Source organism: Aedes albopictus, chromosome 2, assembly GCF_035046485.1.
Source record: "Aedes albopictus strain Foshan chromosome 2, AalbF5, whole genome shotgun sequence".
Lineage (NCBI taxonomy): Eukaryota > Metazoa > Arthropoda > Insecta > Diptera > Culicidae > Aedes > Aedes albopictus.
This window is the reverse complement of record NC_085137.1, coordinates 121,794,352-121,817,782: the sequence shown is the minus strand read 5'-3', so window position 1 is coordinate 121,817,782 and position 23,431 is coordinate 121,794,352. Positions and strand designations below refer to the sequence as shown.

General features: G+C 40.3%; 2 protein-coding genes and 1 pseudogene across 2 annotated transcripts in view; 2 read left to right on the top strand and 1 right to left on the bottom strand.

Moving 5' to 3' along the window:
• The first annotated feature begins 1,069 nt into the window (after positions 1 to 1,069).
• Positions 1,070 to 3,673, top strand: LOC115266654 (putative nuclease HARBI1). Its single transcript, XM_062855054.1, has 4 exons — positions 1,070 to 1,384; positions 1,449 to 1,890; positions 1,956 to 2,100; positions 2,447 to 3,673. Exons 1-4 carry the CDS (start codon positions 1,257 to 1,259, stop codon positions 2,827 to 2,829), a joined length of 1,098 nt encoding a protein of 365 aa, XP_062711038.1. The 5' UTR covers positions 1,070 to 1,256; the 3' UTR covers positions 2,830 to 3,673.
• A 4,517-nt stretch (positions 3,674 to 8,190) lies between these two features.
• LOC115254893 (uncharacterized) lies at positions 8,191 to 9,445 on the bottom strand (annotated as a pseudogene).
• Positions 9,446 to 10,005: 560 nt separating this feature from the next.
• The window catches only part of LOC115255186 (myosin heavy chain, cardiac muscle isoform-like), a 98,939-nt gene continuing 85,513 nt past the window's right edge, over positions 10,006 to 23,431 (top strand). The window contains exons 1-6 of the mRNA XM_029853121.2: positions 10,006 to 10,489; positions 19,091 to 19,515; positions 19,576 to 19,825; positions 19,927 to 20,115; positions 20,361 to 20,537; positions 22,711 to 23,058. Of these exons, the coding sequence (XP_029708981.2) occupies positions 10,232 to 10,489; positions 19,091 to 19,515; positions 19,576 to 19,825; positions 19,927 to 20,115; positions 20,361 to 20,537; positions 22,711 to 23,058 (1,647 nt within the window). The 5' untranslated portion in view covers positions 10,006 to 10,231. The remainder of the gene's footprint in view (positions 10,490 to 19,090; positions 19,516 to 19,575; positions 19,826 to 19,926; positions 20,116 to 20,360; positions 20,538 to 22,710; positions 23,059 to 23,431) is intronic.

Genomic DNA, 23,431 nt, shown 5'->3' with positions numbered 1-23,431 from the left:
GAGGAGGAGTGATGGCAGCACTGTGCCATTGAGCATCATTGTGCCATTGAGCATCATGCATGCATCGAATACGCAATCGACAGTGTGAATCGACCATTAGTGTAACGCAATGGGGCATGAATGAAGAGGGAAAAGGAGATGAATAAAGATCACACCAGTTTATTACCTCGACCTGTAAAAACGTGTTTTACTGCTTTCTCTGCTATTTTCCATCCAATATAAATGTACGACTCGTACTGAAAAAAATAACTTTTTTGCCATTACGTTGTGAAAAATAGGACATTTCAATTGTCTGAAGTATGTTGAAATGGCCTACTTTTCACCACTGATGCAACTGTGCCGAAAAGTACTACTTTTCGGCACTCTTAAGAGTGCTGAAAAGTAGCACTTTTCGGCACCTTTGGCCTAACGTACTTTTCACTTGCTGCCGCGCCTCCCGTAGGTTCAGCTACTACCTCTACATCCACTGATCTGCTGGAATCTGGATCTAGACGATTTCAATCTCGATTCAAATTGCAAACCAGGTGTAGAGGCTCTTGCTGAATCGACTATTTCTTACCCCTCCACAAAACTGTTTGACGCTGCCCGGGAGCTTGAACATTGCATTGTTGACAACTACTACATCACAGCCTACCTGATCGAACAAAAACCTACGCTGGCAAGCATGGATGCTCGCACATGGTTCCTTCTGATACATGTTTGTGCAGCTAGAAAAGGTCATATTCACCCTTATTCGGCGCGGCGTGTGAGGTGATGCGACAATTCTCACCTCGTCGTCGCATGACTCTTGTCACCCGATTCCGGTTGTCGACGCGAGTGAGGTGAGAGGTTCACTTTTGCTGCAACTGAGAGAATGAACGTAAACAAACATCTTGTTCATCTGAAGAACTGTCAGACTGGCGTGTTACGAGGTGTTACGTGAAAGCTTTCGGATTATGGCGTATCTGAAGAATGTTATTTTTAATGCTTTTTTAATATTGTCAGATTTCACCATTTTTCGAATAAAATATGTAAGAAATTAACTTGTATATACACGTTTTTTTTATTCTCAATAAAAAAAAGTATTTTATATGGATTTTTGGCGGATTTTATTCGCATTTCTGAAAACACCAATTGATCGAACATTTGGCCCTTATCGCAGTTGCCACCTGTAAATTCGTACTTCCAAACATCAAACAGGCGGATTTGTTTTGGGGAAATATTTTTTTGCTAATATCTTAAAACTAATTAATTAGTTTTGTGGTGTATTTTGTGCAATGAGTTGCTTCGAATTCTGGTTCAGTGATGACGAGATCGAGGAAGAAGAGGAACATTTAGATTTTGTTCGTCTCGAACGTCGAAGATTGCGGGATATGAGTAACCCGTTGGAGATACCGGAAGATTCGTAAGTATTTTTATGGTAACAAATTTGTTCCATACATTAACATGGGAAGCTTTTCCACTTTCAGGTTCATATCATACTTTCGAGTAACAAAGGATTTGTTCAGATATTTGATGGACAACGTGGGAAACAAATTAGGAGGATCTGTAAAATCCTCATCCGTTCCACCGATGCTCAGATTAACAGCAGCGTTGAGGTTCTTTGCGGAAGGAAGTTACCAAAAGGGAGTTGGTAACGACTTGTTCGCAGGGATGGCTCAGCCAACGCTTTCGAAAGCATTGTCATCTGTTATTGAAGCTTTTGAGGTCGAAATTTGTCCGGTGGCAATACAGTTCCCCACATCAGAAGCAGAGAAAGATGAAATTAAACGCAGTTTCTATGAAAAAACCGGTTTCCCTGGTGTAATCGGGTGCGTCGATGGCACACATGTCAAGATCTTCAAACCCATTAGCCACATCCAACACCTGTATTACAACAGGAAAGGGTTCCATAGCTTGAACGTCATGCTGGTAAGTGTTAAATGCATGAATTATACCTAGAAAATGTGTTAATATATCTGCTTATATGTTTTTAGGTTTGTGATCATCGGCAGTTTATTCGATATGTCGATGCCAACAGCCCTGGTGCCAATCACGATTCATTCATATGGAACAACAACGAATTAGATGCTGTTTTGAATCAAAATTATCGAAATGGAGAAACCAACACATGGCTTTTAGGTGAGTTACAAAGGTTTAGCAAAGTGTGAATATGGATGCAAATATAACAGGTTCCTTAGACACATCTCATTTAGCCGGTTCCTGTACAACGATTGAACCGTACGATTTACAGCACTAAGAAGAAATAAGGAAACAAATTCATGAGACCATTTAATCAGACAAGACCTATTTTGGGCACTTTCCACTATAATTCAGCCAAATCCACACCAACTGACGTGCATTTTCGTACACAACTAGATGTATATGTTATGAAATTAACTTAGGATTTTCCATATCCACACATGTCTATGCTATATCATTAATCAATAGCATTTACTATTCTTATCAAGATTCTTATCAATTGCAGGTGATGCAGGATATCCTCTAAAACCGTATTTAATTACACCATTTCGGTCATCTGCAAATCTACCGAACTCCTCGAGGCAAACAAAGTTCAATGAAATTCATTCAAAAACCAGAAATATAATCGAGAGGACTATCGGAGTAATGAAGAATGTGTTCCGATGCATATTGGCAGCACGTCAATTACACTATAAACCTGAAAAAGCAGCAAGAATTGTAAATGTGTGCTGTGCGTTGCATAATTTGAGGAAAAAGTTCAATGTACCCGAAGACAACATACAATGGGAAGAGCCGGACGACAATGAAGTGTTGGATCCTCCATATGAAGGCGAACCAGATGCATCAGCAAATGAAATAAGAGAAGAAATAATGTATTCTATCACGTAAATTTACAATTAACTTGTATGTATTTATAATAAGTGAAAATAAATCTTAAATACATATATGGATACATTGATTTTTTTTTAATTATTTTTTTTATGTTTTTATTAGTGTGTATTTTAACTAAAAGCTAATTCTACACTACTTCCACAGAGAACAGACGTCTCTTCGCTTTCTGCCTTGTGTAAAACTTTGTAACGGTCATATCAGAGTATGTGGCTATGCTCCCGTTGCGCGGCGCTAGCATCCCATCACTTACATTGTTGTGTTGTCAAATTTGTTTCCAGTGCTCGCCGTTTTTGGCCGTTTGGCACTCGTGTCGCTTTGCGGGCTAGTGTATTTTAACGATGAACACTGCCATCGTGGGGTCAAATCGACTTTATATGTGGGGCAGTCTCCGTTGGTGGCGTTGAGGTACACTTAAATCCTTTACACACGATTTCGACGTATTTTTGTTCGAGCTTAAACGTCTGTTCTCTGTGCTACTTCCTTGTTAATTGTGATATTCACTTAATATGTATACGAAAATTTTCAACGGTCTGTCAAACCAACTAAGGGTGAATAAGAATTATGTGGTGCGGGGGCATTTGGGAAGAGGGTCCTGTAACTAAGAATTGCTTCAAAATTTTGTCCAGGGATTTTTCGAGAATTCCTTCAGAGGTTCTTTTTTATTCTTGATTTTCTCCAGCGATTTTTTCGGGGATTTCTCCACGGATACCCTCAGAAAGTTCTCCAGGGATCCCATCAGGAATATTTCTAGTGATACCTTCGCGAATTCCTCAAAGGATTCCTTCAGCGTTCTTGTTAGAGATTTCTTGGAAAATTTCGGTATAGTATAGGAGAACGAGATTCCGAGAAACATTCCAATATTTTTTTCTTAAGCTCCTCTAAGGATTTCGTCGAGAATTCCTCCAAATAAATACATTTTCTATATGAATTCTAGCAGATCTTGTCAAAGAATAATCAGAGAAACTCTAGCGGGAATAGGGTCTCTGCTAGTAGCACGCATGTCCTATAAAGCATTATGTGACTCTTATAAGACTAAATTTGGTCATATAGTTGTATCGATTCATAAACACATGTGTGCTACTAGGAAGAAATTCTTGCGGAATTCTCAGAGGAATTCTAGCAGAATTTCTAGAGGAATTCTAGAAAAATTCCCAGCGGTAATCTAGCAGAATTCTAGCTCAGAGGCATTCTGGGGAAATTCTAACGGAATTCCCAGAGAAATTATAGCGAAATGCCTGGAAAAAAAATTCTTGCAGAATTACCAGGGGAATTCTAGCAGAATTCCGAGGGGAATTCTAGTGGAATTCCCAGTGGAATTCTAGCGAAACTCTAACGGAATCATCAGAGAAATTCAAGTGGAATTGCCAGAGGAATTCTAGCGAATTTCTCAGAGGAATTTTAGCGGGATTCCCAGAAGGATTATAGTGGAATTCCCAGAACAATTCTAGTCGAATTCCAAGAAGAATTCTAACGAAACTCTCAGATGAATTCTAGCAGAATTCTCAGAGGAATTCTAGCGAAATTTCTAGAGCATTTCTTGCATAAAAGTGCTCAGGAGTTTCTCCGGGAATTCCTCCAGGAGTTCCTCTAGGATTCCTGGAATTCCTCAAGTTGTTCCTCCAGGATTCCTGAAATTCACGGAAATTCTTGCAGGAGTTCCTCCGGGAATTTTTTAAAGAGTTCCTGAAATTCCTCCAGAAGTTTCTTATGAATTTCTCCGCAAATTCCTACAGGAGTTTCTCTGGGAATTCCTACAGGAGTTCCTAAGAGGATTCTTCCTGACATTCTTCCAGGAGTTCCACCGGGAATAAGGAGTTCCTTCGGGAATTCTTTCAGGAATTCCTCCGAGAATTCCTTCGGGAATTCCTCCAAAATTTCTCCAAAACTTCTCCGGGAATTCCCAAAGAAAATTCCGTCAGGAGTTCTTCCGGGAACTATTCCAAGAATTTCTCCGAGAATTCTGTCAGGAATTTCATTAAATATTCTTCCAGTAGTTCCACCGGAAATTCTTTCAGGAGTTTCTCCGTGATTCAGTAATTTCTCCAAAAATTCCTGTAGAAAAAAATCCTGAGGAACTCCTGGAAGAGTTGCCGAAAAAAATCCTGGAAGAATTCTTTGAGGAGCTCCTGGAAGAATTTCCGGAGATATTCCTGGTAGAATCCTCGGACAAACTCCTGCAATAATTCCTAGAGAAACTCCTGGAAGAATTCTTGGAGGAATTCTTAGAAGAAATCTCGCAGGAACTTATGGATTATCCCTGCAGGAACTTCTGTAAAAGTTCCCGAAGAAACTTCTGCGGTATTCTTTGAAGTAACTCCTGGAAGGATTCCTAGAGGCATTATTGGAAGAACTCTTGGATTAATTTCCGGAAGAACTCATGAAGAAACCCCCTCCTGAAGGTGCTCCTTAAAGAATTCTCATAGAAACTCCCGCAAGAATCTCCACAGGAATTCCTAAAAAAAACTCCCGGAGGAAGACCTGCAAGAGTTCTTAGAGGAACTCCTGGAAGATTTTTTGGAGCAACTCCTGGAAGAATTATTGGAGGAAGGCCTGAAAGAAATCCCGGAGATATTCCTTCAACAATTCCCGAGAAAACTCCTCAGAAATCACCAAAGGAAATCCTGGAAAAATTACCGGAGCGACTCTCGGAGGAATTACTGGAGGAACTCCTGCAGAATTCCTGGAGGTAATCCTTCAGAAACCTCCGGGAGATCTCCTGGAGAAACCCCTGAAATCATTCTTGGAATTCTTGGAGTAACTACTGGAAGAATTCTTGGAGATATTCTTGGAAGAATTCTCGGGGAAACTTCTGCAGTGTTAATTCCCGGAGGAATTCCTGAAGGAACTCCTAGAACAATTCCCGGAGGAGTTCCCGTAGCAACTCCCGCAAGAATTCCCGGAGGAACTTCTGGAGAAATTCCTGGAAAAACTTCCTGGAGGAATGTTCGGAAAATTTATGAATTTTCCCGGAAGAATTCCTAGAGGAATTCCCCGACAAACTCCTGCAGGAATTTCCGGAGGAACTCCTGCAGTAATTTCCAGGAATCCTGGAGAAATCCTCCAGGATACCTGGAGAATTCTTGTAGGAACTCCTGGATGAATTCCCGGAGAAACTTTTTTAGGAACTCCCGGAGAAACTCGTGGTGGAATTTCCGGAGAAACTCTTGCATTACCGAAGAACTCCTTGAAAATTCCTGGACAAACTCACAGTAATAACAGTGTTAAAAAAAGGATTCTGGAGGTTTTTTTAATTCCCGAAGAAATCCATAAAAGAGTCCCTGTTGGAATTCATAAAAAAGAGGGAGAAAATAAAAGAAAAATGCCTGAAGAAATTTAGGGAGCAATTCTTAAACAAACATCAAAAAGCTATTCTCGTAGGAATTTTCGAGAAATCCGTAAAAAACTTTCGAATAAATCCCTGGATGAATTTCCAATGGAGCTCAAAGCGTCTTTAAAGTATGTTTCGACGAATATCTGGACTAATTCATGATAGAATATGTGGAAGAATTCCCTACAGAATCCTGGGAGTTCAAGAAAGAGTTGGAAATTTCCCCAAAATTCTATGTATTCTTAATAAGCAAGACAGCAATTTTACAACCGTCTCTTCTGTCGGTGAAAGAACCTTCAATGAGTTTGGTCCACCACCAAACTTCTCGTTTGTTGTGGGCCAGCTTGTTTTTTTTTTTTACCTTTAATTTGAAGTCAGTCCAAACCTTGAAATAAAGAATCAGTTTATTATATTTAAATAAATTATCATTTTTTTTTTAATTTGCCTTCTGCCAATCTTTGACTGAGCGAGTCGGAGGTCCCAGGCTATTGAGTTCGACGGACTCAATAATTTGCCAAGAGTACTAAGAGAACCCAAATCGGTTGAGAAACGGCTGAGATTTTTTTTACGATACATTTTGTCAAAAATCTCTCAAAAAGTTACTCCCAAGTACATTTGGATCTCAGTAACCAAATGTCCAATCGAAAAAAAAAATCATGGACGTTCTACTAGAATATTGTAGCTTTGCTTTCCATCGGTTGATAGACGACAAAAAATATTAACATACATTTTCAAAAATCTCTTGAAAAGTTACAAAAAATACAACTTATTACTCCCAAGAACTTCTTCTTCTTTTTCTTCTTTATGGCTTGACGTTCGCGTTGGAACTAGGCCTGCCTCTCTTCAACTTAGTGTTCTTAAAGCACTTCCTCTCTCTCTCTCTCTCTCTTCTTGGCGTAACGTCCTCACTGGGACAAAGCCTGCTTCTCAGCTTAGTGTTCTATGAGCACTTCCACAGTTATTAACTGAGAGCTTCCTCTGCCAATGACCATTTTGCATGTGTATATCGTGTGGCAGGCACGAAGATACTCTATGCCCAAGGAAGTCAAGGAAATTTCCTTTACGAAAAGATCCTGGACCGACCGGGAATCGAACCCGTCACCCTCAGCATGGTCATGCTGAATACCCGTGCGTTTACCGCCTCGGCTATATGGGCCCTAAAGCACTTCCACAGTTTATAATTAAAGGGCTTTCTTTGCCTGATATTGCATGAATTTGTACATTGTGTTGCAAGTACTCTATGTCAAAAATCTCTCAAAAACTTAAATTGTATAGTACTTGTAGGAACTCTTCGAAAGATATCTGTCGGCGTCGGTGGTGTAGTGGTAAGCGTGGTTGCCTCTCACCCCAGTCGGTCGGGGTTCAATTCCCGTCGACGCCGATGGGATTTTCTGAGACATAAAATCCGTAATCACGCCTTCCATCGGATAGGAAGTAAAGTAGTAGGTCCCGGCCCATGTGTTGATGGGTTCGATATGTAGGGTCCTCAGGTGTGGGGGCTGTCTCCCTGGGGGCGTCGAAATTTAAGGCTTAGCTCCTAGACCCAGCCGACGTAAAACACAACTGGCTTCGAACGGTGATAGTTGGCCAGAAAAAAGAAAAGAATATCTCGGTAACCAAATGTCCAATCGAAATAAAACTCAATAGCGCTCTACTAGGATGTAGCTTTCATTTTGTACTAAGACAACCCAAATCGGTTGACAGACGACTTGACTTTTTTTTTTACTCGGATCGAATGTCGGTTCTCCAAGTGGTTTTTACACCCTTCTTAGGGGCGTAAGAAAAGTAAAAGGATTAACACAACCAGGAGAGTTCCACGGAGCGGTTCGGGAACGTAAATTGGAGGAATTATATGAAGGATCTCTGGTGGAGCTGGAGAAGTCCTTCTAAAATTTTCCGTAATCGATTCTAAAAGGGTTTTTTTTATCTAAGATTGTTTTTCTGATATAAGTATTACCTTCGTTCTTGCTATATTTTCATCTTTTTCTCAAGATCTCCATCTCTGTGCGTTTTTTTCATGTAGTATTAAATAATTTTGCCAACAGTATTATTCCTTATATTTCATAAAATTGTGTATTTTTGAAAGAAAAACATAACAAATGCGAGTTCCTTACTTCTTTCGATACTGACGCTCTAGGATGTCAAGTTTCTTCTTCTTATACTGCAGCAGTTCTATTTTGTACTCCAGGTCAGCTTTCCTGTCCTTTTCCTTCTGCAACAAGTATTCCTTCCGATTTTTTACCTCTTCCTCCCGAAGCTTACACATTTTACGTGCGTATCGCGCACAGTCTCCAGTATGCTCGACAATCTTCTGCATGCATTTTGTTTGCTCCATCAATAGCTCGTGTCGAACATCCCGAGTATTTGACTGCTTCCGCCTGTTGCCGAAATTGCCTGTTGCCGCAAGGTACTTGATAGTAGCGGGGATCCGGGCGGTGAAGGATGCAAACTTGGTTGGCTGACAAGCGGAGAAGCCGATGGCGGTGGACGACGAGGTAGACCAAATGCTGATCCTGTAGTATTACTTAAGTAAATTTATTGTTCTAAATAAAGGAAAAAAAAGCTTACCGGAATGGTTTACCGTTTTGTCCAGAGAAAGCATTTCCACAACTGCCTCCTCGCATGGCGACAGCACTTTCATATTGTTGGGTCCACCTCCAGTCGCATTGACCTCCCGTTTGTTGTGGGCCAGTTTATGTTTGACTTTCAGCTTGTAGTCGGTCCAAACCTTTAAATAAGAAATAATCAACTTAAATCACACATACCTTCAGAGACTTTATAACACAAACCTTTTGCCAATCCTTCACCGTTCGGATCGGGGGACCCAGGCTGTTTAATCCGGCAGCTAACTCCTTCCAAACTGAAACGAAAGCATCTTGGCTTACTCCAGATGCTTCACTGAATTTTAGGCCCTTTGCCACCGTCGGATGCGCTTCCATCCTGCTTACCAGATGCTCAAACTGTTTGCGATTGGTCACGCGTACACTAAAATACACGATTTTCATGAAAAATAATCTTACTCAGGCATTAAAGAAATAAAACACTTACCGTTTCACCTCCATTTTTGCGTTGTTTGAACGCTCTCGACTCCTTCTGAGGTAGCGACAATTCTCACGCGAAAACGTCACCCGTGCGCGACATTTGTCGATACAAGTCGACTGTCGGAATGCGGTGAGAGTTCATTGGTGTTCACTCACATCGACTCTTGTCACCGCTTTCGCCTACGGGAATCGCGTGACACATACGACTCGACTTTTGTCACGTCACACGCCGAGCAGAATAAACGTGATTGAATGGGTATTTTTCGTAATGGCAAAAAATTTTGTATGCAACTCGTTGCAAAACTCGATTTTTTCAGCACTCGTCGTATTTATCCAACTCGGCAAGCCTCGTTGGATAAATGTACGACTCGTGCTGAAAAAATCATCATTTTGCAACTTGTTGCATAAATAACTATTTCAACTTGTTACATAAACTATTATGCAATGCTTTTTTCATTATACAATTCATTTGGGTTGCATAATGTTCATAATGCAATTGAAATGAGTTGCATTATGAACATTATGCAACTATTTTTCATTATGCATAACTCATTTCAGAGCTAGAAACTAGAAACAATAATACTGAATTTCATAATGCGTTTTTATGCAATCCTTGCACTTTTGCCTGCGCAGGCTGCAGCCTCTCGAGGTTTGATATAATTTTGCAATTTTATTTGACTCATTGTTTCACGAACCATTTATATTACATCTCCACAGAGCATCTCCTCATTCGGGTTCCGTTCACGGCGATCGTCTCGGATGCTGCGTGCGCCACAAACACCACCACGTGCACGCGGTTTCACACTCGCGCGCGTATCGCGATTCCGCGCGCGGAGATGTGGTGAGGGTGTTCGCACATCGCGCACATCAAACCGTCATCGTCATAAAAGATGTAATTGTGCCTTGAACGTAAACAAAGTAACCAGTGATTTTGTGCTGCTGCAGTCTGCTCCAATTTTGTCGTCCCGAGCGAAAGACCTGTCAAAAGTGTCTTTTTTATTCTGTCTGCGTAGCTCCTCTGGATGTCCCGATGGATTCTGGACTGGGTAGCTCCTCGGTTGAAGATGTGGCCATTGCCGCTCCGGAGCAGCAGCCAGGCGGAGAAGCACCACAGCAGCAGCAGCAGCAAGCCCTAGGCTGCTGCCAGACGGCGGCGGCGGAGGGTGGCGATTGTGCGAAATGCGGCGAAACTCGTTTGCTGGACGTCGGCCTGGTGGAGGAACTGAACTTGGTGTTCGAGCGACGTCTTCGGATCGTGGAGGAACACGGGAACGACAGTCACATCAAGGTGAGTACAGAACCGACTGAAGCGTGGCATGCATAGGTTCCCGCCTGCAGCATCCAAGGTCGCTGGAGCGCGACGAGACGCAACAGGTGGCACGCGTGCCTGATGGGCTGCGTTTATTCGCGTCCGTCGGATAGCGCAAAGGACCTTGAATGGGATGCAATAATAATAACAATTAAAAGGCAAATTCATATAAACAACGCATGGCTGTCGTATGACATTACATACCTATACATCGGAATTCAACAAGGTGCTGTGCATAAATTTGGCTTTTTCTTCATTAATTTGTTATCTGTTTGTTATTTATGTTATCATTGTTTTTCTGTTTTAGTTTATTTTTGTTCAAACATAAACAACGAAAAGCATATTTTTTTCTGTTTCTTTAATCTTTAATGTATGTGCCTTGTTGATTATTCATTTTTTTTTTTTTATGTCTTTATTTATGAGATTTTCAGCCCAAGGCTGGTTCATCTCAGGATTATTCATTTTCTTTTCATTAAACTATTTTAACCTTTCTAAATATGTTTTGATAAACACGGTCCGCGATTTTCAGTTGACAAAATTAATTGTTCGACGTCTTTTAGCACATCTTTTTTTACTGTAGAATACATTCCAAAAGTAAAAATATGGAGTTTGTTATGAAATTTAATTGTTTTTTAATGTCTTTTAGCACATCTTGGTTGCACAGTTCAATTGATTTCTGACTGTGACGCCGTCAAGAGGTTGGTACCACATTTGTGTTCGCATTTTTGGATTTTTTTTTGTTGAACGCAAGAATGACACATATTACAGTTCCAGTACCCGGTGTCGCCGCCAGTAATAGAGTTAAGAAACTATAGAGGACGAATGTCGCTGCTGTTCCCTTTGTTCTCGTTCGGAAACATGTCGGGTATCTATATGTCAAACTGCATACTTTTTCGCTTTGACACTTATAGCCCGGCCTATCTCCGCCAGCAAGAGATGTTTCGGCAGCGACGCCAGCGACATTCGTCCTCTATAGTTTATTAACTCTATTCCGCCAGTAGCTACTTTGGTCTCCGGTTAGGGAGATCTTGTTCGCCTGGGCTTTCGACCTTTGCAACCAGAAGCTACTTTGTTCTCCGGTTAGGGAGACCGTTTCACTACTGATTGTGAAGTTTCTTCAAGCTACTTTTTTCTCCGGTTAGGGAGAGAAGTTTTCACTTGGTGAGAAACTGTTTCAAAAATAACCTTATCCGGTTTCGGATTAGTGAGAACACTTTGGAATGATCTTTGAACTTCAACTTTATTTACAATTCTTACGGTGTGTATCTTAATTCTACGTGCTGCATTATTGATGTTTAATAGTTAGGTTTACAAGTTGTCAAAAACGAAATTTTCATATCCCTTTCAGGACCTGGGATTTACAAAATATGTCATAAATCTAATAGAAAAGGGGCTTGGACTTGTTTGTCGCTGAATAGGTTGATATTTTATTTATTTCCTCTTATGTGCTATGTCCCTCTCGAATCTGGGATTTTCGATATTTTTTATCTGTTTTCGTGTTTCCTAACTTCAGAACCGAAGAGGCTTATTAGTTAAGGCAAGGTTTTAAGTATAGAATTGTGAAACATTTGTACGAATATTAATCTAGTTCCTATCTAGCACACGGGGTGAAAAGAGATGAAATCTTAAGCGATCTGCTATTCCTAAGCCACATGTGGGCGTGTTTTTCCTAGCTCGAGTGCATCTGCATATGCACGCTTAGTCCTATTTCAAGTGGTGCAATAAAGTTATGTAATCGGAGGTCCTTATTTTGCGCTCTACTTTTTATTTCATTTTCTCATTTTGGTATCGACATCGACCATGCTTCGATGGACCGTCGGGAAATTGGTTTCTATGGCTGGTTTTTTTTATTATTGATTACTCGCGGCGATACCCGGATTGACGCTTTAAAATATTCTAAATTTTAAGACATTCTTCCAGGAATGATTGAATTCCTCCAGGAAAGTAATTTCGATATCCTAACAAAAAAGGATATGTTTACTTCCTTCCGGAAGGCATTTCTCCTCGAGTTCATCTTCACAGATTCCTATAAAAGTTTCGTCTAGAATACTTTTAGGAAAATCTACAGGATTTTTTCCAATCAATCACTCGCCAAGAAGTTCCTCTAGAATTCTTCTAGATTACCTTGTACCATGCCGCTTGTTTATCTTTTGGAATTCGATAAGATTTTTATAGAAGTTCTGCCCCTTATGATTTCTTCAGAAATTCTCGGATCAACCTAGAAGTCTCTTTTGAAATTTATCCTGGAGTTTGTTTGGGGATCCCTTCAACTATTCCACCAGGAATTGAAATTTATTACCCTTTCTTATGCATTATGTTGGCAACAGCTCGCTAACGTAGTGTACGGTTTGTGTCTAGCATGGCCCTAATGCACAAGGTGATCAAAGGAAATCATTCTGGGATTAAACCTAGACATCCTGCTGAAATTCATCATAGAGTAGCTTTGGAGATTCACCAAGATTTTACTTTTGAAATATAGGAGTTTCTCCGTTTCTTCAGAATTTCCTGTGGGAATTCTTTTAAGATTACTTTCTGAAATCCCTCCAGAAAATTTTTCTCCAGTGGTTCTTTCTGGGGTTCCTCCAGAATTTCTTTCTGAGATTCCTTCAACATTTTTTTCTAGAAGTTCATCAGAAGTTCTTTCTTGGATTCTTTAAAGAGTTTCTTATGATATTTGTCCCTGAAATGCCCTCCATTCAAAAATTTCTTTGAAGGATTCCTACAGGACTTTGTTTTGGTATTTATGCGCAGTAGAAACACCTACTGGAACTTTTACTATGAATACTTCCAAGAGATTTTCCAAGAAGATTTTATCTTTCATCTTTGTTATTTTCCATGATTGCTAGATGAACCAGCCTTGGGCTGAAAATCTTGTTAATAAAGATAATATAATAATGATGATTCTCCCGGATTTCTTACTGCGTTTCCTGGGAATCTCCCAGAAGTTTAATCTAATAATCTTCCAGGAATTATTCCTCAAACCCTCCAGAAGTTTCTTCAGGAAGTCCTCCTGATATTGTGTATAGAAATCTCCGGAGAGTTAGTCCTGAGAATCCTCCAGAAGTTCCTAGTGGGAAACCTTGAGAAATTCCATCTAGGAATCCTGTATAAGTTCATTCAAGAAATTATCCAACTGTTCCTCGAGATATACCTTCAGAATTGAAGGGGTTTCTTTTGGATTTTTGAGAATCCTTCAAGAGTTGCTGGAGAAATCCCCAGATTGTTTTTCAAGATCCAAGACTCTTAATTTCTTAAAGACTTAACTCCTAATTCACCTAAAGGAACTTCTGAATTATTTCCTGACGATTTCTCAGAAGAAATCCATTAAGGATTCTGAAGGAATACAAGGTAGAATTGCTAGTAGGAATTACTGAAGAAAACCAAGATTGCATTTATGGTGCAATCCAAGGACGAAATCCTGGATAAAATTCTATAGAAATCTCCAGTTAGCCTAGTGAATATAGAAATCTCGGTCGGGAAAATTTGGACAGGGTATCAAGGATGACAAGAGAGAACTCTGGTAGAAATTTGAAGTCCGTCGGAAAGAAATAGCTACCAGGAGAAAAGAATTCAGCACATCGCGTAATTTCAAGAAAATCGCGAAAAAAAACCGCGTGAAATTTATTTCACTTAAGTTTTGTAAAACAGATTGTAGTGTAAAAATGCAGGCAATGACAGGCAAAAAAAGCCCTAAACTGTTTAAGTTCTCGAAGAACACTTGAAGAGGTAGGCCAAGTTCCAGTTGGTTCGAAGAGCCGTAAAGAAGAAGAAGAAGAAGAAGAATGGAGAAGACAGATCTGCAGAAAGAAGTTCTTGGAGAAATACCCAGATGGACATCCTGGAGCAATCCCCGGAAGGCACACCAATTAGGGTGCCCTAATCGAGTCCGTCCTTTGATGGTTTTATGTGCACATCCCATCTATTATTAATCTATCATGATTAGCTATAGCTTAGTATAGTATACTTATGTTACACTTGGAAAATGATCGAGCCATTTTACAAAACGATAAAATTGTTGATGATGATATTGAAATTCACGTGTAACCTCCTGTCATTTCCTGTCAGGTGTTTATTAATTAAATTGGCAAGGTTTAGTTTTTCTAATGGACTATTGGTTTAATTTTTGTCATGTTCAAATAAGAAGTAAAATTATGCGAGAGAGAAAGCATGAATTAAAATGATTTACAGCTGAATTTGAAATGGGTTGAAAGCTACTGTAGCATATCCGTCTTCTTTGTCATCATTGGTGGTTGCTTCAAATTCACTCATGAATGCATTGCCTCAAGATTAATGTTAAACTATGAATAACTCGTGTTCGACGGAACAAATTTGACAAAAACTTTAGTGTTGACAAAAACGGAATGAAATGTTGACGAAATCGGATAGTGACAAAAACGGTTAGTGATAAAAACGAATAGTGACAAAAACGGAACATACCTGTATCTGAATCCTGGAATTTCTTCAGGTGTTCCTTCTTGGTTTACCCCAAATGTGCCTTATTAAATTTCTTTTGGAGTTTCTTCGGGGATTTTTTAAAGAAATTCCAATAGGAACTAAAATTTATTAAGAAAATCATTCGAGATTTTATTCAAGACATCCTCTTGAAATTCATCAAAGAGTTGCTTTTGAGATTTTCCTCCCGAAATTTCTGAAAGATTCTTCAGAATTTCCTACGGGAATTCTTCCAAGATTATTTTCAGAAATCCCTCCAGAAATTATTTCTGGTGTACCTTCTGGTATACAAAAGTGACCCAGTTTCTTCTAAGATTCCTTCAATAGTTTTCTAGGATTTCATTAGGAGCTCTTTCTGCGATTCTTTAACCCGGGAGCGGTCTCGTCGTGTACTGAGTACACGCACCATAAAAAAAAAATGCACGCATGTGGTACACAGTGTGAGCGCGGCGTTGCTGCAGGTAGTCAAAGACGCGACTGCTCGAAGAGTTAAAGAGTTTCGCCTGTTTTTTTTTGGGAAATCCTTCTGTGGCTTCGTGGCCGTGCGGCTAGTGTTACCAAGCATTTATTTGCACCGTGCTGGGGAGTGCGGGTTCGATTCCCGCCGCAGCTGTCAGGAAAAGTTTTCGGCTGTGCCACTGGGCGTTGCATGCTTGTCCGTTGTCTAGTGTCTTGCTTCCTTCAAAGATCAAATAGCTCACTGGAAGTATTGAACGTGTCCGTGTCTTTTGTGGGACTCTAATTTCTTCAAGAGGTTTGCGTAGAGCAGGAGTCCTTTTCTGGCATTTGTGCGCAGCACATCCTTCATTTGTCTTTGGAATTTCTCCAAGATTCTTACTGCGTTCTTTTCAAGAGTTCCTTGTGGCAATCCTTCAGGAGTTTATCCTAGGAATCCTCTAGTAGTTGCTTTTGATAGTCCTTCAAGAATTACTGCTGCAAATCCCCCAGAAGTTCCTTCTGAGAACCCTCCTAGTAATCCTTTTAGAAATGTTCCGGGGTTTATTGCTGGAAATCCTCCAGAAGTTCCTTCTAGAAATCCTGCAGATTTTTTTCAAGAAATAATCTTTTAAGAGTTCCTTGTGAATAACCTTCAGAATTGACGGAATTTCTTTGGCAGCTTCTTCTGAGTATGCTTTAGGTGTTCCTGGTAAAATCCCTAGATCGAGTTCCTTGATCCTAGACTTTCTAAAGAAACTTATTCCTAGCAGATTAAACTCCTAAATCCTCAATCCTAAAGAAATTTCTAAAGTATTTGCTGGAGAAATCCTCAGAAGAAATCCAATAAGAAGGCATACAGGCAGAATCCACAGAAGGCATACAGGGTGGAATCTCTAGCAGAAAGTATTGGAGAAATCAAACATCGCAGTTTTGGACTAATCGGAATCCCGGATAAAAAATTTGTAAAAATTCCAGTGGGTCGGGATTTCTAGACTTCTCGGGTATAGTGTAATATTAATAATATTAATCCGTACTTCCTTTTTCAGGCATTTCCTCGTTATTGTTTCCAAAATTCCTGGCTGTGATCGTCCTTGGATTTTTCTCAGGAATTTTCCCAGAATTCCCTGTGTGTCCCAGGCTTTTTTGGGTGTCCCTTTTGGGATTTCTCCAATAAATACTTCAGGAGTTCTGGCCCTGAGATTCTGAAGCGAACTTTAGCTTAAACAACTGTTGTTCAGCTATAGTATACTTCTGTTTCTTGGGTAGTTGTTCCTATAACAGTTCTCCGAATACCATAACCATGAAAGCCATTACTCCGAATTCCAATACCCCGAATGACGTTACCCAGAATAGCTCTTTTCCCCGAATACCATTACTCCGAATAGCCCATTTCCCTGAATGTGATTTCCCCGAAGATGATATTACCCCGAACAATATTTTCCAATACAGTCATGACTCGCTGGTTGGGGGCTTAAGGTTCAACTCACAATTTATGTGTATTGGTGAAAGCGTCAACTGACTCTACAGAGAGTAAACAAACACTTCTGCAAGCAGATGAGCAGAGGAGGCAGGTTCGTTAGTGCATTTCACTTGTCTCTTTCCCATCTTCAACTTGTTTATCACGCTGTGCATATGACGCAAGAAATATGCCCTTATAGGCAATGGGAGAATAAAAGAAACAGCAAATCAAGATATGCCACACCATGTATGTGCACTACATGGAAGTAAATACCGCGCCAGTTGGAAAGTGAACAACGATTTTGTGCAGTTTTCGCGATTGGGTGGCTATCGTTGCGAACTTTTTCGTGATATAGTGAATATTTTTCCATTTGTGAAGCCGGTGAAACATTTTACACTGCGATTTTGGAAGTAATTACGTTTCGAGAGGCATTTAAAAATTGAGACTGTTCCTGGTAAGATAGTGCTAGTGAAATGGTGCAAGCTGGTGTGCGTTGGGGGCGGAATTTGGAAAGATAGCGCACAATTTATAAAATAGCAGTTTTGCAGTGAAATATTGTGAAAATATTGTGCTTTTTTGTCTCATTGAAAAGGTAAGTGTCCTGAGCCAGCGTTGAAGCAAATTTTAAAATAACTCGATATCACATAGTGGTGAAAATTCGGGTATTTCTTCATCTTCAATTAAAAACTCACACATATGAGAAAATTTTGTAAGCATGTGTCAGAAAATCCAAAGTCATTTCATCCTTAATAGTTGGGTGGCTTTTTAGTTGGGGCTCCGTTAGTTGAGCTGTCAGCCAACTAAAAAGCACCTGGATATGTCATAATTCAATGTCAAACTGAAAATGACAACCAATCTGTAATTCCGAGGGGCGAGCTTATGAGTTTTTGGTTTCTTAAACTTTACTGGTAATCGAGAAGAATTTCTATTTCATAAAACAAACAATATGTACAATTACTGCAAAATGCAAAACGTCGGCAGTCTTTATTTTGTCGATCATTGAAAGCGTTTTGTGCTTGCATTTTGGTCCGGGTGGTTTCATAAACATCTGTATTTTAACTTCACCGACTAAAAATGGATGAAAATAATTATTTCTCGCATTGGTCATATATGTTCTTGCAAAACGTATCAGTTTTGCTCTAAACGTAAAACAAATTGAAAAAATTTACTTTTTACATGATTAAACATGATTAAAAAAAACAATGCGTACGCCCCTTGTGCTGCTGTCACTTCACCCAACTAGCGAATCGAATTCATTGGTTGGGAGGAGGTTGTGGCTCAACGAGCGGGTTCCGACTGTAGTTATTGTCAAAGTAAACTTATGTCTGTGGAAAAATAGTTTCAATTTTCATCAGAGACTAGCTGTCCCGGGAAACGTCGTACTGCCTGCTGACTGTGTTTTTTTATGTTCGGCTTCATAGAAAAGTACCGCTCAAAACGGAATTTCAGAATTTCCCGTTTTACTTGACTTCCCGGACTTTTTTTTCAATTAATTTTTCGTACGAACACGTCGGAGCCCTGCACGAATGCAACAGTGAAAGAATTAAGTATATCTGTTGACTCGTTCCCAAGTCTATTCGTGACATACAAACACCATTCCATGTTTCGGGGTAATAGATTTAGGGGAAGTGTTACAGGACCCTGGATTGATCTCTCATGCTCTCGCCGTTCTGCGTGCTCGCCGATAGCATTCCGTTATGCCTTCGGTCGATGCAAAATCGCAGACATTAGTTCAGAAGTAGAGGGTTAGGGGGCAAGATGGCCACCCTAAGCTTAGGCCTCGAAAGAGCAGTAACTATAATGAAATTATGTCTAATTAGCAATCATCCGCTTCATTTCATATCTTTTCTACCCTGTTAACAGAGGGTGCTGCGGCCCGATGATCCCCCTGACCATGTGACTCCATGAAACACCCCCGAAAACCACCTAAAATCTCCTGAGACTCTCTGTAGTTTTCCTAAAATCCCCTGAAATCTTCCTGAGAACCCACAAAACACCTCTAACACCCTCTTAAACGCCCCCGAAACCACCTGAGACCCCTGAAACAATCCTGAAACTCCCTGAGGCTAACCCTTTGACTCTCTTTACTCCTGGAACCCCCTAGAACCCTTTGAAATGTCCCTGATGCCTCTGAGATTATCTGAAACGTCCCTAAAAATCTTCTGAAACTATTTGAAACCCCTGAAATTAACAATGATAACAATGACTATATGTACACTGAACTATTACAGATTGAACTCTACGAGGACTGGATCAAACAGTTGAGGCTGGTTAATTTGGATCTGGTGGGAGCCATAAAAGAAGTACAGGACACTTGCAGGGCTCGCTTAGAGCTAATGACGGCAAATTATAAGAAAAACTTAGCACGCCTCGGACCGCAGACACTTCAACGGTTGGAAAATGATAGAAACAGTCTGCTGGAGGTGATACGAAGAGCATGCCACACCGGCAAGTGGGACATTAGTGGAATAAAACTTTACGACGTTACTTTGGATCAACTTTTCGGCAAGAAGGCTGACACTGGCGGCCAAGCTCCAATCAGTACGGGGACATCTGAAGTTCCAACAATCTCGGTAAACTTAGAAGTATCATCAAATTGTCAGCTAGAAAACCCACAAGTGGATGATTTACTCCGGCAACTGGAATTAAAAGAAAAGTATGAATATTGTGCGATATGGTTGGAATTGAACTAGACAATAATCATTATCCATTGCAGACAAATAAAGCACCTAGAGCAAATACTCCAAGAACATCTACCAACGATAGGTAGCAGTGCCGATGAATCTAACTCGGATCCTCGCTTCGATGGCTGTGACGTTACTAATCCACCATTACTGGAGAAATTACGGCAAATGATAGAACGTAAGGATCAAGAGCTGCAAAGCCAGTCGAGGCAAATTGTCGATCTATGCGAGGAAATCAAGGGCCTGAAAACCAAAATCGAAGAAATGGATCTGTTTTCACAGGTATGAGACATTGTTGCGCTCTGGTCCATTTAGAGTCCACGTTCGAAGAGACTGAAGACCAGGTCCTTATCAATTTCATCAATTTCTCCTCTTTCGTTTAGTTGGATTCCGAAATGTCGCAATCACTGACCGACATCAAAATGGAAGATACGGATGCATCAAATAGAAAACTGTTGCAGCAACTGCAAAATATTTCACGTGTAAAATCCGAGCAACTGGAAACTGTCGTTGAAGAAAATGAAAAACTTTGGAAGGAAATTGGAGAACTAAAAAGCAAATTCAATCAACAGGTAGGATGTGGGATTATTGAGGAAAGGGATCCTCTATGGGACACTTTCCGCTATAAATCAGTCAAATTCATAACAATTGTCTCGGCTAGATGTTGTACGTATCGCAATTTTGACAGACAAATGAGTTAATTGGCTGAGTTATGACGGGAAGTGCCCAAATGGTACCACACAGCTAAATTAATCCTGATCCTTGAAATTATTTCACTCATACACCTTTCATCTATACATGTGATCCTCAAACGCAGTCGAATCGCGATAATGAGTCACTGATCAATGAAATCAAAGATCATTACGATAAAAATTGTCGGCTGCAGCAAAAGCTCAATGATACTGAATGGTTGCTACGGGATGCCACCTCTGCTGTGGCCCATCGGAAGAAAGTAATCGACACTTTGCGGCGGGATAATGCAGAGTTGAAAAAGGTATCGTGTCGGTTTTTCTCTGTGTTTTAACTTGGTGTTGGATATATGTCATTTCTTGTGTTGTTCGCTAGCTTACTAATACAGGGTTTTTGTATTGTCGACAGCTATTGAAGTATTCGGTGCGGTTCAACAATATGCATGCGAGTGGAGATACTGGAAGCATCTCCGGTGTTTCCAGTAGAAAAGAGAGCGATTCTGTGTCTTGTGATAGTAAAGTGCGAGTCAAGAAAAGGTTGAGCAAGAACGAAGTCATTGGTGATCAGTAGAACTTAAAATTTGTGTCATTGTTTACCTCAGTTGAAATATATTATCAATGTGTTTATTTTGCTACATTCGAGTTGTTTCTACATTTAGAGAAGTTACTGACACGCATTCGTTAACAATGGTTTATAACCAATATTTCTAATCTCTGTCATGATAATACATGCGTTATAACGAGCAACATAACACCTGAATCTGTTGTTTTGGACTCCCAGGAGTCAGTTAAAATTTTAGCAAAAAAGATTAAGTTTAAGACGGCGATCAATGAGCATGATTTTTTTAAGACACTACACCGTTTTCAACCAGAGTTTGTGCAAATTGAACAAGCACTAACATTAGACAACGGACATCACACGAAACACCCAGTGGCCCAGTGGAGAATTTTCCGTTTGACGAAAAGTTTTTCCCGACTGGAGCGGGAATCGAACCCACCCTCCGAGGCTTACGAAACGACTAGATGACTGACGACCCTAGCCGCACGGCCTCGAAGCCCACATATTTATATGGGGAAACTTTGTCAAACGTATGCAGAATCAACAAATTTCCGATTTCCGCTGCTAGGTGGCGTGTAAGCATTCAAACAATGTCATAATCGATATCGATAACTGTATGCCGAATAGTTTTGTTGAAGATCGCAAAGTGATCTGACACCTGTGAAAAAAGTTATACCCAAGACAAAGTTAGACGAATCTTTGCTAATATTTGATTTAATCGTATGGTAGCTCCAGTGAGGATTACCCTGGGCAAAGGCACAAGCTTGTGATCAGCTTGATTGCTGTCAGGTCTCTGGGCTTAAATGTATCTAGAAAGATACACACTCGTGGTGCCAACAAGAACCGATAGTTTTCGTGATCAAACGAAGCGTCACGATATTTTTTTGTTGTTTTTGATTTCTAATTGCAAGAAGGAAGTTGATACACAATTTTCCCTTATATTTCTGAAATTATTAACAACGGTTCACTGAAAATTAAACACCATACCGTCAATCATGTCCATTTTGTGTGAAAAAACGCAAAGATAAATAACGATGACCATTCAATTACCAACACATTTTTTCACAGCTCAATACGCGAAATCAATCTCCCACCTTTTGTAATCCTTAAGGCCACGCAAACTTAAAGGCTAAAGAGGTTGCAATGCGTACTCCCATGTTCCACGATCTATTGTGGACGATGTGAGTTCTTGGACTTGCATTGTAGACTTGGCCCCATGACCCCCTTGTGCACCAATAAAATAAAATAAACTCGTATGGTGGCTCCAGTGAGGATTGTTTTGGACAACAAATCAATCTGATCAAACCAATGTGATAGATTGCATCTCTTGCCCCATTCTACCCTATTTCACAGTACGCATTATATTGAGTCAACGAATGTCACGCAGCTCGCGATATGCGGAATAACCTAGATTTGATTGTTTTCGACCTCTTTAATAAATAAATAATAATAATTGTTTTCGACGTTATCTTCCCCAGGTTAATGAATGGTCCATTTTGTTTTTTTTTCTACGCGTGAATAGCATCATTAAGGTTTGATCTACAACAATAGTCCATTTTACGAGCAGATTTTATGAATGAAAATTTGACAGAAGCTCGCGTCCAAACACGTGAAAACCGATATCATCATCAACACTGTTGTCGTTTCGTAAAATGGCTCATACCGAAAAATGTATTGATTGAATGCTCACAGTGCTACCTAGCAGCAAAAATCGAAAACTTGACGTTTCTGCATACGCTTAGCGAAGTTCAAGCCAATCGACAAAAAAGATATATCCAAGTTCAAGCTCGTTGAGCGCTTGAGATTTAATCGATTTCACTAAAATTTTGACCTTTACTTGAATGTCCGACATTACTACATGTTCAATTCTTTTTTCTCAAACTACCGTATTGTAAACCATTTCCCACTTCCCTTTACAGTCCCTAGCGATGCCGTCGGGCCCCGGACTTCTGCGATCGGTTTCGCACCCCAGCATGGATACCGCTTCAACGTGTTCGTCCGAGTCGGTTACCTCGTTCGGTAGTGCCCACTCGGATTCCTCCTCGGCTACGATAAGGATGCATATGTACGAATCCAACCCGGATCGGTTGCCGGCAGTCGGGATCGAAAAATCACCAGACTCGGAACAGGTTCAGCGACTTCGAACCGAGCTGGCCAACGTTAGCGAACAGTTGCACATGTTTCAGCAGACCAAGCGAGCTCAGGATGATATCGTTGCCGAGCAGTGCGCCCGGTTGGATGCGAGTGAAGCCGAACTGAAAGTTCTGGTACAGTATTGGAGCGGACATTTAGTTTTGGTCAGAGTCTGATCGTTTTTTTTATTGGTGTTTAGTGTTGATGTGTTTAGGAAACAGGTGAGGGTACAATTCCTAAAGCGAACCCTATACGAGTGTCAATACTTTCAATTAAATGACATGAGTGTGAAAAAAAATCCTACAAAAAGTACTAACATCGATGAAGTATTCATGCTTATGTAGGGTCCGCCTAAAGCAAAAATTGAGATAATTTACTGAAACATTCTCTATAGACTTAGGAAATAAGGATCAGAATTCGGCCAACCATGTAACGATCGCAGAGCGCCTATTTTTTATGATTTATGCGGCGATTTCACCAACGTTTTGAATATAGATGAAGTGACAC

Coding starts and splice junctions, on each gene's coding strand:
- LOC115266654 (XM_062855054.1), top strand. CDS start 1,257: ATGAGTTGCTTCGAATTCTGGTTCAGTGATGACGAGATCGAGGAAGAA. Junction 1,891..1,955: donor ATAGCTTGAACGTCATGCTG/GTAAGTGTTAAA, acceptor ATATGTTTTTAG/GTTTGTGATCATCGGCAGTT. Junction 2,101..2,446: donor AACCAACACATGGCTTTTAG/GTGAGTTACAAA, acceptor TATCAATTGCAG/GTGATGCAGGATATCCTCTA.